General features: G+C 35.4%; 3 protein-coding genes across 6 annotated transcripts; 2 read left to right on the top strand and 1 right to left on the bottom strand.

Moving 5' to 3' along the window:
* Nucleotides 1–1168: 1168 nt before the first annotated feature.
* Nucleotides 1169–1675, top strand: LOC117924809 (E3 ubiquitin-protein ligase RNF181-like). Its single transcript, XM_034843519.1, has one exon. It carries the CDS (start codon nt 1169–1171, stop codon nt 1673–1675), a length of 507 nt encoding a protein of 168 aa, XP_034699410.1.
* Nucleotides 1676–5869: 4194 nt separating this feature from the next.
* Nucleotides 5870–11474, top strand: LOC117924621 (2-oxoglutarate-Fe(II) type oxidoreductase hxnY-like). 4 transcript variants are annotated; one of them, XM_034843301.1, is made up of 11 exons: nt 5872–6035; nt 6148–6343; nt 6587–6685; nt 6851–6902; nt 7188–7309; nt 7412–7512; nt 7603–7661; nt 8505–8561; nt 9442–9487; nt 10404–10483; nt 11040–11474. In XM_034843301.1, the coding sequence occupies exons 1-11, from the start codon at nt 5946–5948 to the stop codon at nt 11128–11130; spliced, it is 993 nt and encodes a 330-aa protein (XP_034699192.1). In that variant the 5' UTR covers nt 5872–5945; the 3' UTR covers nt 11131–11474. The 4 variants fall into 4 exon arrangements, with proteins under 4 accessions (XP_034699194.1, XP_034699192.1, XP_034699190.1 ...); XM_034843299.1 differs by having other exon boundaries at nt 7188–7327; XM_034843302.1 differs by lacking the exon at nt 8505–8561 and having other exon boundaries at nt 7188–7327.
* An 878-nt stretch (nt 11475–12352) lies between these two features.
* On the bottom strand, nt 12353–17449 carry LOC117924620 (NADP-dependent malic enzyme). The gene is made up of 19 exons (XM_034843298.1): nt 17205–17449; nt 16810–16930; nt 16645–16719; nt 15989–16140; nt 15801–15906; nt 15615–15680; nt 15292–15387; nt 15132–15203; nt 14936–15019; nt 14762–14860; nt 14368–14415; nt 14163–14216; nt 13971–14069; nt 13796–13885; nt 13635–13713; nt 13455–13528; nt 13266–13356; nt 12906–13034; nt 12353–12805 (listed from the first exon to the last, which is right to left on the bottom strand). Exons 1-19 carry the CDS (start codon nt 17354–17356, stop codon nt 12717–12719), a joined length of 1776 nt encoding a protein of 591 aa, XP_034699189.1. The 5' UTR covers nt 17357–17449; the 3' UTR covers nt 12353–12716.
* Between the last annotated feature and the right edge of the window lie 157 nt (nt 17450–17606).

The following is a 17606-nucleotide window of genomic DNA, read 5'->3' as shown; positions in this document are numbered from 1 at the left end:
GGAGATCTGACGGCTGTCAGCCCATCATATGTTCACATGAGATGGATGTGGTGGTGGATCCAGCGTGGGATTAAGGTCGTATTGACGAGACAGGCGACGAGCAAATAAGAAGATGACACGTGGTTTTTACTCAGCCCCACGTCAGGACAGGACACGTATCTCCTCTAACGGAGACTAGTTCCTCCACAAGTCTTGGATAGAAGTAGGAAAAAGTTGAGGGCAAAGATTCCATGGATTTAATGACTATATTAACCCCCAACGTGGAAAATGTTGAACATGGAACACAGAATACCTATCACAGGGGAGGGACTGTTTGGTAACAGTGTCAGTTGTGTCCCAGGAAAGCTCTGAGCACTATTTTCAGCTGTTTTTACCGAAAATGGATGATTTTAACTTAGGAACCAAGCAATTGGTTGGTTTCTTCATGAGTATCTCAAGGTTTAGATTATTGGAATGGTAGGATAAAAGAAATCGCAGCTTGATTTGGTTAATCATGAGATACATCCCAATTATTATTGTTAATTTAGTAGAATATTAGCTGGAATGCACTTGCTACTATGTTTGTTTTAGGTGCTTATTGGATTCAGCCACGTGTTTGGTTCTTTGCTCACAAATTGATTCCGATCTATCCTTGGCGTGTCAAATTAATTATTGGGGCGACATAAGCGGGGCTTGGGCCTAACACACTTGTGGATCCAACCGGTCCGTCAAATTGTTATTGTTAGTGGACTTGGGCCCAAGGTAGACTCGAAATGGGCCTTTAAACTCCAGCTGGGTGAGCCTTATCCCTGGTTCATTAATCTGCATTCAACTACAAATTTATATCTAATAAAGCGTAGGAGAGATTGTGGAATGTGGACACTTCAAATTGTCTTTGTAGAGAGTCAAGAGTCCAAAATGAACCATTTCCAACATGAAACGGCTCGCCTAATACTTCCCAAGGGAACAGCTTTGATCAAACCACATGGTTCACGCATGGGATCAGGGTGGCCCACGTCATGGCCAGTGTCCACTTGTTCATTGTCTTGTATTTCGGTCAAAAGAGGAGAACTTGGCTGCTCTGGCGTACGCAGCGGCCAGAATGCAATTCTCTAATCACTTTGATCATCAACCCATCGTGGTCGTGTCTTGACTGTGTCAGAGCTTACGTTTGTAATTACTGGTACCCATGCCCATTGCAGAGAAACCAAGCCTTGATGGTGGGCAGAGTTTCATCACAAAGGCTAGTCCGTGTAGGACGCGCCTTTGCACTTTTGGTGCCCCTCCAACTATAAAAATCCAGACAGTTGGTCACAATGTCAAACCCCCACTCTCTCTTATAGATAAGACTCCCTCTATAAATATCTCTCTCTGTCTCTGTGTTTGTATGGCAGCCAAATCCCCAGAATCAAGCCTCATGGTGAACCGTCATATCGATCTGTGCTTTGATCTCGACCTGGCTATAACAGCAGTGGATGATACGAGTGAGATCTCAAAATCAACCTCCATGGTATCCACCATGCCGACGGTTACTGCAGTGGACGCCTGCACAGTCTGCAGGGAAGGCTTTCAATCAGGTGAGGGTGGTAAACAACTTCCCTGTGGCCATGTCTACCATGCCGGTTGTATAGCTTCATGGCTCTCCCTCCGCAACTCCTGTCCGCTGTGCCGGTGCAGCGTCTCCGGCAAAGACTGATCAGTGATCGCAGATATATTCACTGTATACTCTCGGATTTCTGGCCTTGGTCAATACAAGGAAGATGTTTGTTTTGGATTTTGCTTAAACTTTCGCCCAGTAGGCGCAAATCCTTTTGTATACTACTCTTACCTATTTGAAATATAGAATTCCTTTTTCCATTTCCATCATAGTCTTTGCATGAAACAATCTTACTGATCCGTGAGTTGGTGGCTTCTGTTTGAATACTGCTAAATGTCAAGGCAAATGCTCGCCCCACATGGTATGTTGTCATACTTACCTACCATCCTTTATTTGATATATATTTTCTCATCCAATTTCAGAGAACCACAACACACAGAGAACTAAAGCACAAAAAACTGGGGCACAGCAAGCTGTTTCTCTTTTTCTCGTTGACAAATGAGTTCTTCCCTGTACAACTGAAAACTCCAGGGATGATGTTTCTCGGATGGAAGCCATTTGCTTCATATGAAGCCCGCCTGGGCCCCAGGCTTAATTTTGACCCTTTTTTCCGGGTCAGGTATGTACGACGGCTTGAGACTTAGTTCTAAATTTCTAATAGCTGCAAGTAAGCTAATCAGAAATGCCTTCTTTCTTATCTTTCGTTTCAATTTTTTTATTTTTTTTTTATCAGGGTTGAGAAATTCTTTATTTTATAATTAACCAAGATTAATTTATCATTAAAAAAGATTTCTAAACGTCTGCTAAATGAATTTTTTAAGAAACTTTGACTTACAAATTTGTGCTCATGTAATTACATGTCATAAAGTTCATGAATTTAGTAGGTCAATCGGGATTTTTATTTTTTATTTTTGATTGTGATATCTTTTTCCAATAATTTATTGTATTAATTTTTTTTGGTTGACCAAATTCCTTATTTTGAAACAAATTGAACAATCCACCACTTATATTATACAAATAATTTAAAGTTTAAGATGAAATTAGGTTATGCTTAAACAATTCTTGTATTAAATTAATATTATGATGAATTTTTTTGTTATTCTTTCTTTCAATTTGTTTATTTTCTATCATTTTTTAGTCCAAAATGTTTTATTTTCTAGATGCAAAGTGTACTTTTATGAGGAAAAAAATACATGAAAAGATTCAATTTATTGAAATTTTTTAAAAGTAATGACCCACATTCAATTATGTAGATATTGTGAAACTTACATACCTTTAAAACACGTCTACAATATTAAAAATAGTTCATATTCGATTGGTGGACTCACATTATAATATTCTTGAAGATTTTTTATAATGTCTCCGGGTAGGAGAAAAAGTTTCTAATATTATATAAGTATGAATTCTTCTTAATCATATAAATACATTTTAAAAGTTGCGAGGATTCCTTTGGAGATTGTTTGTGATGTCTTAGGAAAAAAATTTAAAAGCCCCTTTCGGGGATTGGATACAAGTCTTTATATAATTTACAATTTCTTCGAACCAACAACACCCGTATCCATGGGAGCTCTCATGCAATCCATGTGCAAGCATATGTTCCAAGTGCAACATGAGCTGGATTGCAAGTGGATTTATCAACTGGTTTTGCAAATCCTTTTCCTATATTATATTATGAAAATAATTCATATATGTATTTCAATTGGGGACAAATTTTTACATTAAATAGTATTTTTCGGTCCCATATTTTAGAAAGCACATTTAGCTTAAGAAAAATTAAGGGTTTGTTTAATTATTGTTTTCGAAAATAGTTTTCTAATTTTTATAATAAAAAATTTGAAAAACTCGTTAACAACTAAAAATTATTTTCTATTTTTGATCTCAATAACATAACATCTTTTAGTTGTTTTTAGTTATTTTCACTTGTTGTTTTTTAGAATTGTTTTAAAAAATAATTATACAATTATATATAATAATTAAAAATAAAGTTTTAGATATAAAATTATTTTTTTAAACATATTTAAAAATATTAAAAATATATTAAGAATATTTCAGATTCCCAAATATATTTTTTATTTTACAAAATATTATAGAATAGTTTTAAAAAACTATCATTCATAATTGTTTTAAAAAATAGTTATCAAAAAATGACCTAAGTATTTAATAAAACTTTAAAAGTGATTTTAAAAAATCAAAAAATTACTTTTAAAGAAAATATTTCAATTAAAAAAATTTAAATAAAAATATTGTGAAACAGAATCTATAATCTACTTGACAATACTTTTAAAAAACATTTATAATATAAAATATATATATTTTTAAATTAAATATTTAATACAATTTAAAAAAATCATCCATGGGTGTTTTTTGAATAAACATTTGAGAGACAATTCTCTCAAAAAGGAAACCCATTTTAAATGCACTTTCTCAATACCATTAAATGCACGTATTAGAAAAATATATAAAAAGGAAAAAATAAATAAAACCCAAATAATTATCTTTTTATTATCCAACACTAAATTAATATTAAATCTTTGTTAATGCTACGAATTATTGTCATTCTTTTTTCTTTAAAAAGAAAAAAGAAAAGTTTACGATACCAAATTGAGACCTTTTAACTTTACATCTCCCTCTTTGAAAGTATATAATAAAATTTATGTTACGATGAAGGCTAAGGTAAAAAAAAAAAAAAAAAATCCTAATAATTTTCCCAATAATTTTCCCACAAGAAATTGAAGAGAGAAGAAAAAACCTAATCAATAAAATCTTAATTTATGTTAACGTGCTATACAAGTAAAAAACGCAAAGAATAGAGTGGGTGATCGATGTCTTTATCCATGGCCGACAAAAGTAAAGAAATGGGGGTGGGGGTGATCCATGACTACGGCGATATGACCATCAGTCAGTCAACCACGAATTTTGGGCCTATGGATTTTTTTTTCTGCTAAGTGGGGTACACTCGTACTTTTAATAAAAAAAATTAAAATATTTAATTTTTTTATATTGAGGTAAAAATAACATTATCAAACATAATTCAATTAAATCTATTAATAATAAATTTATTTTAGTTATATGTGATTGGTATTAATAGATTATTTTTAATTGAATAAAAAAATCAAGTATTTTAACTTTTTTTTATTCAGTTAAAAAACAAATACTGTCTAATTAATCATATCTTAATCTTAATCTTAATATGAATTATATCTTAATCTTTTTTCTGCTAAGGAGGAATTTAAGACGCCGGGGGCTCGTAATGAATATAAATTTTATAATATATGGTTAGAGCTTATGATAATTACGAATAAATGAATAAAATCATATATCCAGAATATTTTGTGAAAATCTGGCTGCTTCTTACGGGCATGATTTCTTAGGGTACAAAAAGTTGTGAAACAAAAGAAAGGTGGGACAGGTGGAGGCTGCTAAGACCAAACAGCATCGTACTTGTTCTTCCAAAAAGCATGTTTTGCTTGTCAATTTGGAAATAAATAGCTTTTCAAAACCCAAGATTTGGGATTCCAAGTATTAATGTGGAAAAATATTGGATTTTTCCGCATTCCGTGCAGAGTGGGTTTTTTTATGCCCAATTTGCCCTTACCTAACTTTTCATGTCAATATCCACGTTGCATGGTATGTAGAAGGGCTAAAAAAAAAATAAAAAATAAAAATTGCAGTATGAAATTTTCTAATCATCTCTCTCTCTCACCACCCAACATAGCGTCCATATCAAATTTCCCAAATTTTCAAAATAAGATTTCTTGTCATTCACTCGTTTTGTCATAACTTTAACCCGAGACTACGGTTAATTTTATGATAGAAATTAGAGTTTTTCTTTTAAATCTAGACTAGTTTTTACTTTAAATCCTAAATGGAAAATTTTAATCTTGAAACTCATTTTTTTTTCTTTATCAACGAGGTTGAAATTTTTTAAAGATTAATGATGATAATAATAGTCTAAAATTTTTCAAACATCTCTCTCTCTTTCTCGATTTCCTCACCACTTGAATGGTTGAAATTTCTCAATTTCATAAAACAAGATTTCTCGTCTTGTTTAGGGAAATCATTGAAATTTTCAGATGGACACTCTATTTGGGTGGGGAAGTTGAGAGAAATGTTTGAAAATTTTTAGAATGTAATTTTTTTTTTAACCCTTCTGCCTGGTATGCAACGTGGATGTCGACATGGAAATTAGGCAAGGGCAAATTGGGCATAAAAAACTCACACAGCACAGTACGCACTACGCACAACAATCCATAGGGACCTTGGAATTCCACAACTTGGTTTGGAAATGCTATTTATTTCGCAGGCCGAAGCATACTTTTCCCAATTCAAAATACGTGGTTCTCGTAAATCGGAATTTGTTTGCCGGGAAATGGAAAATCGGGGGCAGAGCTTTTCAGAGCTCAACTGTATTGATCTCTCCTGTCCAGACATTCACAAATCCGTTTCTTTACTCAAGCAGGTGCGTTTTGTATCCAAGCTCCTCCGTTTGGTTGCCGAGAAAGGAGAAAGAAGGAAGGGAAGGGAGAAAGAGAAGAAATTTTTTTAATCTTAGTTTGTGCTTTGTGGTTCAGGCATGTTTGGATTCTGGATTCTTCTATGTGATCAATCACGGAATCAGCCAGGAATTGATGGACGAGGTTTTCGCCCAAAGCAAAAGGTTTTTCACTTTGCCGTTGAGCGAGAAAATGAAGCACCTAAGGAACGAGAAGCATCGAGGCTACACTCCTGTTCTCGACGAAGTTCTAGATCCTGAAAATCAAGTGAATGGTTGGTTGTTCGCTTCCTTTTTCTTTTTCATGCGTTATTCAAATTTTCATATGTTATTCAATTGTTGGTCAGCATCACTGGTGGATAGCTCAGAGTGCCAGTGAATGGCTCTGAAGGTTGCATTGTTCTGAATGCATGAATTATTGTTTGAAGATACTGTAACATCTTTCTTCTACTTCTTTTGATATTTTTTCGATTTGAAGATTCGTGAATGATACAAATTGTTTTGTTATCTGGTTATAGGAGATTACAAGGAGGGATATTATATTGGTGTTGAAGTGCCCGAACATGATCCAAAATCAGAAAAGCCTTTTTACGGGCCAAATGTCTGGCCTGCTGCAGGTAATTTCCTGAATAACCTTAAGTTTTGTTTTCGGAAATTTGGACTAGGCGGTGGGGTGTTTCGTCTGATTTATTCTTAGACTGTCTAAGCGTGTCAAGGCTTGCTTGAGGTTGATCATTCTAAATTTCGCTAACAATTTTAGATTTTTTTTCATTGTCGAGTAGATCGCTTGCCAGAATGGAGGCAGACTATGGAGAAATTCCATCAAGAGGCGCTGTAAGTTCTGCCGAACTTTTTCTTTTCTAATAAGTTATTGCAAATATATCATATTTAATGAAACTATGTCTTATATGCACATGCATCCGTTCCCAAATGTACATGAGTTTTCTTCTTAGTGATTAGGAAATAATGGCAACTTTTATGTTCCATGGTTTTGGTGCTTGTCCTATTATCTTATTTACATCACAAGCTCTGAACTTTAGAGGATAACTTCTTGTGTGCTCTGTAATGTATGCTTCTTAAATTTTATTTTTCTCTACCTTATCTTTTATTTGCATTCAGTGAGGTGGCTAAAGCAGTTGCACGGATCATAGCTCTTGCCCTTGACCTTGAACGTGATTTCTTTGATAAACCAGAAATGCTTGGTGACCCTATTGCAACCTTGCGCCTACTGCATTATGAAGGTGGAAATCAAATTGAAGGTCACTGGATTCTATCATCAAACTTGTACCATTTAAAACTGTATATAACTCATATCGTGATGGGTTTTCCCCTTTTTCCATCAGGTCAAATCTCTGATCCCTTGAAGGGAATATATGGAGCAGGTGCACATTCTGACTATGGCCTGATTACCCTCTTGGCAACAGATGATGTCCTAGGACTTCAAGTATGAACTCTGCAGAAAATTTTTAAGCTATGTTACAATTGTATTTCACATAATTTTGGAAGTGAATTGAAACTTTTCAATTCATTGCAGATATGCAAGGATAAGGACGCTAGACCTCAGACATGGGAATATGTAGCGCCATTAAAAGGGTGAGTAATTGGAGAATCTATTGGATATATAGAGCTGGAAAACAGGGTGACCTATATTTGATCAAGAACCATCCAAAATCTGTATGCGTGTGCACACATGTGTTTACTCCAAAACCACACCAAACAACCTCTATGTCCCCCTCCCCAGATTCCTGCCTCACTATCTGTGTTTGTGTGTGTATTCATTTTAGGCTTGCATATTCTCATCTGTTTCATTCTGGAGTTTAAAGCCCAAAGTTAATAGTTTCTTCCATTTCATAGGTTGACCCAGATTCAAATACTGGAGTTAAGCTACCATTAAGTAACAGGAATGTCTAATTCTATAACACATGCCAATTAACAAAAAAGGGAAATATTTTATTGAGATGAAAAAACCCAGATTTTATAATGTGCTATTGCATAAACAAGTGGCTCTCCCTGGATCCTGTTTTCATTTTTCATGATTAGGTGTTAGGAATACATTTTGAACCTGATAACTCCTTTACCTCTCTTTAGACACACACGCACACAAAGACACCTTATTCCAAGCATCAAAAAGACAAAAAACAAATTTGACCTCATTGTCAACCTCACAACTCTTCACCTCTCCTTGGACTAAAAAAAATATATATATATTTTTCAGAAACAAAATTCAAAATGAAAATTTTACCTCTACCTTCATTATCTATTTTTTTTTTCTTGTTATAATGTATTGTCAATTATTGATTATAGTGTAAGAATACTTCTACTTCAGTACTTGGCCTGGACTTCTTCTTTCAATTTGGTTTCTCTTTACATTACTCTGAACATTAACATTCCCTGATTGTATCATTACTGTTTTAATGGTCCGTCTTATACTTCCAGAGCGTTTATAGTGAATCTTGGTGATATGCTGGAGCGCTGGAGCAACTGTATTTTCAAGTAATGTGCATTTCTTGGTGGTAACCATGGTCCAAAATGCTTTTCTGTTCCATTTGATAATAAGAGATGTGTTCTGGATTTTTAGGAGCTTTACGATATTTGGATTATTGGTCATTTTTATTGTTATTTGCATTAATGAAAAATTATTTTTATTTTTATAATCAATTATGATGTTTGACATTCCTGTATAGCTGTAACCTGGGATCCAAATGGCTATTGTTTTATTGTTAGTCTCATGCAAAATGACCTTGATCTTCCAACTGTCAAAATAAACTAGTTTCCTGTGGTTAGTTTATGATTCCTTATGGAATCTTCCTCTTGGTTGAGGATATAGGAGGAACTTATCAGATTCGTGACCATACTAAACTCTCTAAATTTGATTTTTCTTCTATATTTGAAGTAATAGATATTACATAAATCTCATGCCTAACTACTGCCTTCAAAAATTTAAATTAAAGAGGATTTAGCCTCCCTGAGGAGGTATACTTTGTGTTTATCCCATTTAAAGCTTTTGATCAGACAATTATTAAATATCCTTTTTAGTGTATTTCAACTTTTTCCTTTCTTCAAGTTCTTTTATGACTATAAAGACACTATAATAAACAGGCCAAACTTTGATGTACACATGAGATAAAGAAAAAGGGAAAAAAAGAAAAGGAAATCAACTTGCAACTTTAACCTACAAAAGTCAACAAATGGAAAACAGTTTCATTCTCAAGGAACTACATTACCATCATCTCAACATACTTCAGCCATTCTTTCTATTTTTTATTTCATGTCATTTTTGAGTCCATGTCTCAAGATCTCTTCATGAGAGTTTTTGGTTTTTACTTCATGCAATATGTAACCTGCATTTTTTTCTCTTCCTGTGTGTATCCAGGTCCACATTGCACCGGGTTCTAGTGCATGGTCCAGAGAGATATTCTGTAAGGCCTCTTGCAAGTATTTGAATTTTATGTAATTGCAATGTTGGTAATTGGAGATGATAATTGTTTCTTAAAGGTTGTTTCATAGTTCCATAATTCCATGATCTCATACTTTCGCCATGTTTAATGCCTTAAATTTATTTGTTATCTATTTTTCTTTTCCACATCAACATTTACCATTGCAAATCCATTTATAAGCATTTATAATTTATCTGTTTGCTAGGGGTGTGTAATAAAGGCTCAAAAGTGGAAATTTTTGTTGTCTAGAATAGTTACTTGAAAGTCTAATGCATTTCAAGTTTCAACTGAACTAAATCTTCTTTGTTCTCTAATTTATGATATCAAAACTGTTGCTCCTGTGGTTTTAGTTGTGGGAATGGTGGCTGTGGAAAGTAAACTAATGAATACTGAAATTCTGATAAAACAAAACTAATGAATACTGAAATTTATGAAACCCTTGGAACTTTGTTGCCCCAGCACTATTTGGCAATAGTGTTGACAATGGGGCCAAATCTGCATTTCATGCCCAGGTTTTTAATCACCTAGTCAGTTCTCTACCTCTGATCTTTCATTAACCTAACCAAACTTTTTGGAAATGATTTCTTGGTTGATTGTAAGTTCTGAGAAGAAAAATGTAAACTAGAAGGATGTTTTGAACTTTTGAATTTGAATGTCTTGCTGACGAAGAGAGTTTGTTAGCCTGGTCAGGGCATTCTGGTTCTTTCTGGGCCACAAGGTAATACATATCATTTTTTGCTCAAAATTTCAAGTACCATTTACATTGCTACTCTATTTCCAGACTCTTTTTTTTTGCTTTGTCTTTCCAAATATATCTGGCATGTGTTTTAAGTATCTCTATTACCCTACTTTGGTGAGAAAATATAGTTTATGTATCTCATTCCTATTTCTTGTGCAGATTGCCTACTTTGTGGAACCTAGTCATGATTGTCTTGTTGAATGCTTGCCAACCTGCAAGTCAGATAAAAACCCTCCCAAGTAAGTACCCACATCCAGAAATTTTGTTAACGTGTTTAGAACTGTCATAAATTACAACATGAAACATTGTCTACTATTGGAACAAGTCACTGTGCCCTACTTGCATTATCATCCTAAGGACTATTTTATAACTATGTCACACACTGAGTTGTTGATATTTCACATTTGTTATCTGTACAGGAATAGTTTAGCATCACTCTTCCATGAAACGTTCTAGACAACAGTCATAACTCATAACCACCAAGTAATATAAGTATTTAATCATTGGGTTCTCTCTTTTTTAATCACTATGATTTGGCTGTAAACACCGATATTCGAATTACACTGAACCCTTCATGCACATTGAATGCTAGAACATTGTGCATGGATAATTGTATCAGACTATCAGTTAGGGTACACAAACTACTTTTTCATCTATGATGCCCGATGCCACCCAGAAATGTATGTGAACAGGTGGGTGGCAGTTGCAAAATACATAAACTGCAAGGTATTAAGACGTTATATCTGTTGTACACTTTCTTGTTAACTATATTGAATTATACCTTTATTCTGCCAGATTTCCTCCAGTCAAATGTGGGACTTACCTGACCCAGCGCTACAAGGATACTCATGCTGATCTGAATTTGTACACTAAACATCAAGCTTGAAAAAATTTGCCATGAAATTTCCATTCTGGGAGGCGGAGTCAAGCTGCCTAGTACCTTTATATGAAATAATGATTCAGTTAAGTTATAGTGGATAGGGGAAGGTGTATTAATGGCAGTGGTCCTTTTTGCCTGAATAGCCTTCCAATTCAATGTGCTCAAAAGGTTGAGCATCGTCCCTACATAATAATGTAATCCTTGTTCCCATCATTGATGATTTACAGAGTAGTAAGACTCTTTCTTTCATTCCCGCCTGATATATAGGAAGAATTTCGGCCTTGGGAGTTGGGCCAGTTCGGTAAATAAAGAAAATGGACTGACCAATCTTAAATGTAAATCATTCTGTTGCATGATGCTGGAGCAGTTAAACCTAAATTGCAAGAAAAATATTTGACATATTTATAATTTACAGGGTCTACTGGAGGTGGCAGTGTGCAGATCTGCCAGTAGAATATTCCAGACATCAACTTAAAGAAACCTTTCTTTCAGCACATTAAGACACTTTCCCCCAGTCAAAATTTTTTAATCTCAGTGATTAAACGGATCATAATTGTGCTAATTTATCTTCACGAGAGAGCCAATTTTTTGGATTGGTTAAGAAACTCAAATCCTATGTAGTAATATCACCTTAAATCTTGCAAACATAGAAGGCAGAATCCAAATCATCCCATTGACAATCAACCATGACTCTGGACCTATGATTAGAACAATAGCAACAGCCTTGATCTACGATTAGAAGATTTTTCAATCACATGATAGGTCTTATTTTTTAAATACTCAATAGTGACATTTCTTTCTACATTGGTCCTATTTATTCGAACCTTTACGTCTGTTTTTTATTTTATTTCTACTTTTTTGATTGATATGGTCGACATGCCATGCGCCATTCCCACCTTGTCTTCCAAAAGGGGACTGACCACAATGGGCTCACCGCACCGCCAGCCACACCAGCCCAAGGACTCTTTATTGCATTATTGGTCTTCGTGAAACGATTAGAAGTGGAGACTTTGGTTGCTTTTGCCTCTAATTATTCCAATAATGGTAGGACCATGAGAAGAGTGATAAAGGATAGTGTACTCTTTTTTCAAATCATGAAAGCAATCCCCAAAAAACTAAGGATGAAAAGTCATTGTTATAGATTACCCACCTTTAATTTAGAATCTTGGGCGTGGATCATCTTTTGGAGAGTTGGAAACCAAAAAAACAAAATGATTGAGATAGGAAAGAGACAAATAAAGCATGAAAGCTGAGATTAAGGTGTGGCCCAAGCCCTGTTTACATGAATTTACTAGTGCTACACATTGACTTCATGCACTTCTGAGACTGACTTTTGAAACATCCCCTCAGAGATTATTACATAGATGATGGTAATTTTAGCTTGAAGCTACTTACCTTATGAGAGAAACACACCAGCAGCTAAGAACTTCATTTATTTAGGTACAGCTCTTCCAACTCCTCAAAACCATGCTGCTTCAGGAATAAAGCTTAGAACACCACAAGAAGAAAAGACACCAACCAGAGATACAACATAATTCAACAACACTTCAAGCCATGGGCCAAGACCATAGGAACTCTTTTGGGAGAACAGTTCACCGGTAACTGCGGTACACAGGAGAGTACATGCAGCTCTCAGCATACTTCACAAGATTCTCAGGTTGAGGGAGCCGGGTCGCCAAACCTAGAAAAGCATTAAAGTAAGAAAACAAAATAAATGATGCTGAAAACAATAAGCATTTGGTGTTTGTAATATAAGAAAATCTGCAAGAAAAGACACCCACCAAGTTCATATGCCTTTGCAGCTACATTAGCAGCAATGTTGGCTGATATTTTCCTGATATTGGAGAATGGTGGGTAAATCAAGCCCTTGTCAAAGTTTTCTTGTGTTACTTGCCTGGCCAAGGCTTCCGCTGTTTCAAAGACAATCAACAAACATGTAAACAGTAAAAACTTAATCCAGTGCATCTTTACGTGCAGTCAAAATCATTTGGTTTTCCATTCTAACAGTATTATTGCAAAAATTTACAAGGCTTGATGCAACTTTGTATGCTATATGCAGAATGTCAGAAGTGTAAGTAGTAAAAGCCCATTATTCTCTCTTCCCCATGGATTTGATTGTTTTTAAGGTGTTCTCAACTTACAGGCTGCAAGAAGCATCTCGTCATGAACGCGGATAGCACCAGACATAACCAAGCCCATACCCAATCCAGGAAAGATGTAAGCATTGTTAGCCTGAATTGACAAGGAAAACATAAACTTTAGTCCTAGATGGCTAACCATATCTGTGGAGGAGGCTATACTACAAAATACTTGAAAAATAGTTGTACAACCTGTCCAGGAACAAAAGTTTTGCCATTGTATTCAACCGGGTCAAATGGACTTCCGCTAGCAAAAATTGCACGACCCTTTTCATTTAAAAAAAACAGCAAAGGACAGAAAATAAGGATTAGTTTGCTTGCTTCTGCAATCTAGTTATAAGATATATAAGAACCTGTATGTCATTTTACGACCCTGAGTCCAAGTGTAAGCTTCTTCAGCTGTACACTCTGATTGTGAGGTTGGGTTGGAGAGAGCCAGAATGAGAGGTTTCTGCATGTCATTAAAAATTTCAGTTTCTTCTGATTGAATTATAGTTACTGAAATCTGATATAAGGAAAAGAGAGAGGGGTACCTCATTGCAGGATGCCATGGCCTCAATAACCTCCTTTGTAAATGCTTTTCCTACTCCCGATGATCCAATCAAGACAGTTGGCTTGATCACCTAAAGATGTAAAGAGTGTATAATAAGGGACCAATAAACCCTTAAACCATCAATGACATAAACAAAAACAGAGCGGATTTGATACCTTGACAGCATGTAAAAGATCCTTAACAGGTTCATGTTCATGAGCCCATGGCTTCTTAAATTGTTGAAGTGAATCCTTACGGGAGCCAACAATTAAACCCTGCAGGAAAAAGGATGAGGAAACTGAAATTAAAATGATGTCAAAGGGAAAATATTTTCATCCAAAACAGATCCTCATAAAAAATTCTACTACCTTTGAATCCACAAGCCAAATCTTCTTTCTGGTCTCTTCTATAGGACATTTTGTCTGCAAAAGATGAGCAAAACTAGATAAACAATATAATATTTAAATGTGAATGAGAATGTCATCGAAGTTTCCAGATCCATAACCATACATTCCTATGCTATAATTACATAAACCAAAGCTAAACATGCATAGGGTAGTAGCAAGCGAATACCTGTTTCGACATCTCAAGAGCTATAAGCTCTGCTATCCCAGTTCCAGCCTGCGATCATGATGGAGCAAAGGTGGGATAAATGAGCTTGATTATGTACTTTTTTCAATGATAATGTCTGATAATATGCAGCATCACTAGGATAGGTCTCAATGAAGAGGAATGGATATAGAGTTTTCAAGAAAATAAACATAGAACATGTCCAATTATCAAGTCAAAAATTATAATGAAAAAGAAAAAGAAATAGATCTTAAGTAAATTGGATCATTTATTAATTAAATTATTTATCTAATTTTCTGCTCTATTTCATTGCTTTTTAAACTTCTCCCAGTGTAGCAAGGGGGGAAAAAAACACCAATACGAAGGAAACAAAAAAGGGTGGAGAACAGGATCTCACTTCTCCAGCACCAAGGAACAAAAATTTGTGATCGGCCAAAGTACCACCAAGTAACCGCAGTGCTGAAACTATCCCTGCAAGAACCACAGATGCCGTTCCCTGCACAGAGAACAAATTAGTGAAGAATGCAAAGATTCCTTTAATGAAAAGCTCCACCTTTATAATACTTCATACCTGTATATCATCATTGAAGACGAGATGAGTTGTGCCGTATTTTGCAAGCAGGTCAAAAGCATTATGGTTTGCAAAATCTTCAAACTGAAAAATTCAGTCAAAGGATCTATATTTGTAATTGCAAGAACAAAATTCAAATACTGACAATCTAATGATCAAGAATGTACTGTAGTTGGTGACTGCAACAATGACTAACCTGTATAAGAACTTTTTCTCCATAGTTCTGCTTGACAGCGGACATGAACTCTTGCAGAAAGTCAGAGTATTCCTGAAAATAATTTGTCAAAACTACCTCAATATTGAAGTGATGGCACGATCCTTTCATTTAAGGAGGACAAAACAACAAATCATATAACCTTCCCAGTTGCTCTCCGTTGTTTGAGACCAATATAGAACTCATTCGCCAATAGCTTTTCATTGTTTGTTCCCACATCAATGGTTATAGGCAAGCACTGTGAAGGCAAGTCAGACACTTTCTTGATTAAAATGGGAGAGTGGAAATTGGGGTAGTGTTTTCAGGGCTTATTTTAAAAAATTCTGTCCAAGTTTGCAACTTAATCATGTTGTTTGGATTTCTTGAAATAAAATTTTCAAGGGGTTTGGCTGTTAGTACTTATATAAGAAACAAGTGCAACAAAAATAAGGCAAAAGCAACAGTTTCATTTCTGGAAATACTTACTGCTGAAGGACGAACACCTCCAAGTGCTGTATACAGAGAAAGTTTCCCTACAGGTATCCCCATCCCCTGGTAACATTTTAAAAATTTTCATGCAAGCCCTATTTCACTTTTGTAATATTATCCGAACTTATGAATTATGTTTTAAACCAATAATGAATTTAAAGAGATGAATCCCAGTACAATCACCTGGCAACCAAGGTCCCCAAGTCCCAGAATCCGCTCACCATCAGTGACGACAATAACTTGAATTCTCCTCTCAGGCCAGTTCTTCAATACCTCCAGAATCTTTCCCCTGCAAATCCAGTCACTAGCATATTAATTCAGAGCTATTTTTAATTTGAGAACATAATTACAAATCAAACAACTAATCATACTTTTCTTTCAAACTTATGTAAAGACCCTGTGGGCGCCTGAAGATGCTCCCATATTTCTGGCAAGCCTCACCAACAGTTGGAGTGTAGACAACCGGGAGCAATTCCTCAACATTATCAATGAGAAGCTTGTAGAACAGCCTTTCATTCCTTTCCTAAAAGTCGAAAGAAATACGAAAAAAGGCAGAGATTAAATCAATCCCACCCAACAAGGAGCATTTGAACACTGCATTGAACAAGATGACTCTATTTTGCTCCCATAGCATTTAAAATTTAAATCCAAGCTTCCAAATAAGATCATTAACAACCCTCTTCGCATTTTACAACCCATCTGACCCCTATGCAACCCCACAAAAAGTTTGGATGTCCCATGGACTAAATCCTTCATTTTATTTTTATAGATAACTTGATTTGTGAGTCCCAGATCTTAATTGACAAAACAGTCAAAACTTGCATCCATCAAGTCAAATGAGGCGAAAGATTAAATGGGTGGCATTTACTAAAATTCATGATTGAGAATCATTTACTGTTTTACATCCGATCTTCTTTGTTGTATCCACTCTAGATTATGGATTTGCGCAAATCCAACGCAATGTACAATTCCATGGAGCAATTAAATTATCATGAGACAACCAAACATGGCCATGTAAAACAGGTACCTGAAGGTCCATCATGGCCATGTACTTTTGCAAAGGAACTTGATATTGACGAATAGTGTTCATCAATTTCCTCTCCTGCTCAGTGAAATGAAAAGGGTTAACAGGAAATGATAGTAATAATCAGATCAAAAAAATTTCAAACTCAGAGCCAACCATCTATATAACCTGAAGTTCTTGGGTGGAAACTACTGGAGGTAGAAGACCACATAAGTAGTGCGCATCCCTCTCTTTTTCATTGAATGCAAGACCCTTGTTGTGGCGAGGATCCCTCAACAACGAATACCCACTTCAGCACAACAAAGAAAAGATCAAAAGATCAGTATCTGACTATGGCATCGCTTTCAGAATCCAACCCAGATCAGCTTTAATCTCAATCTGAGCACAAAACAATTTTAAGAAAAAAAGTACCCAAGAACAAGGAACAGAAATTGAATTCAAGAAAAGAAAACAAATCAACACTGATCCAGAACATAAACTGAAAAAATATATCAAAGTCAGTAACTAAGAACGCAGAAATAAGAGAAAGTAAACGATCCCAAACAAACAAGAGTATGCAAGACCTGGCAACGGAAACAGTCCAAGGGGTGACGAGCTGGTCCTCAGTGGCAAAATCCTCCCCGTACAAGTCCTCAACGCCACCACCCACGGTGGCCTTTGCGTCCAGGTCCAGCACCGAAGCGCCATCTCTTATGTCCTTCAACGTGCTCTCCATCACCACCACCACCACCGGAGCTCAGAATTTCCTGAAGAAGTAGCAGAAACACTTGAAACGATGCTGGGTCTGCTTCACAAAAATCAACGAAAACAGAGACGTTTTACTTTCTTATAGCACTCCAGCCATACAAGTCAATAGACTTCTTTTTTATTTTTTGTTTTTTGTTTTTATTTTTTATTTTTTCTTTCAGAGTGTTTTTGTTTTTGATGATTTGCAAAACACAATGGAAGGTAAAAAAACAAAATAA

Source organism: Vitis riparia, chromosome 11 (assembly GCF_004353265.1).
Source record: "Vitis riparia cultivar Riparia Gloire de Montpellier isolate 1030 chromosome 11, EGFV_Vit.rip_1.0, whole genome shotgun sequence".
Classification (NCBI taxonomy): Eukaryota; Viridiplantae; Streptophyta; class Magnoliopsida; order Vitales; family Vitaceae; genus Vitis; species Vitis riparia.
This window is presented reverse-complemented; position numbering and strand designations above follow the sequence as displayed.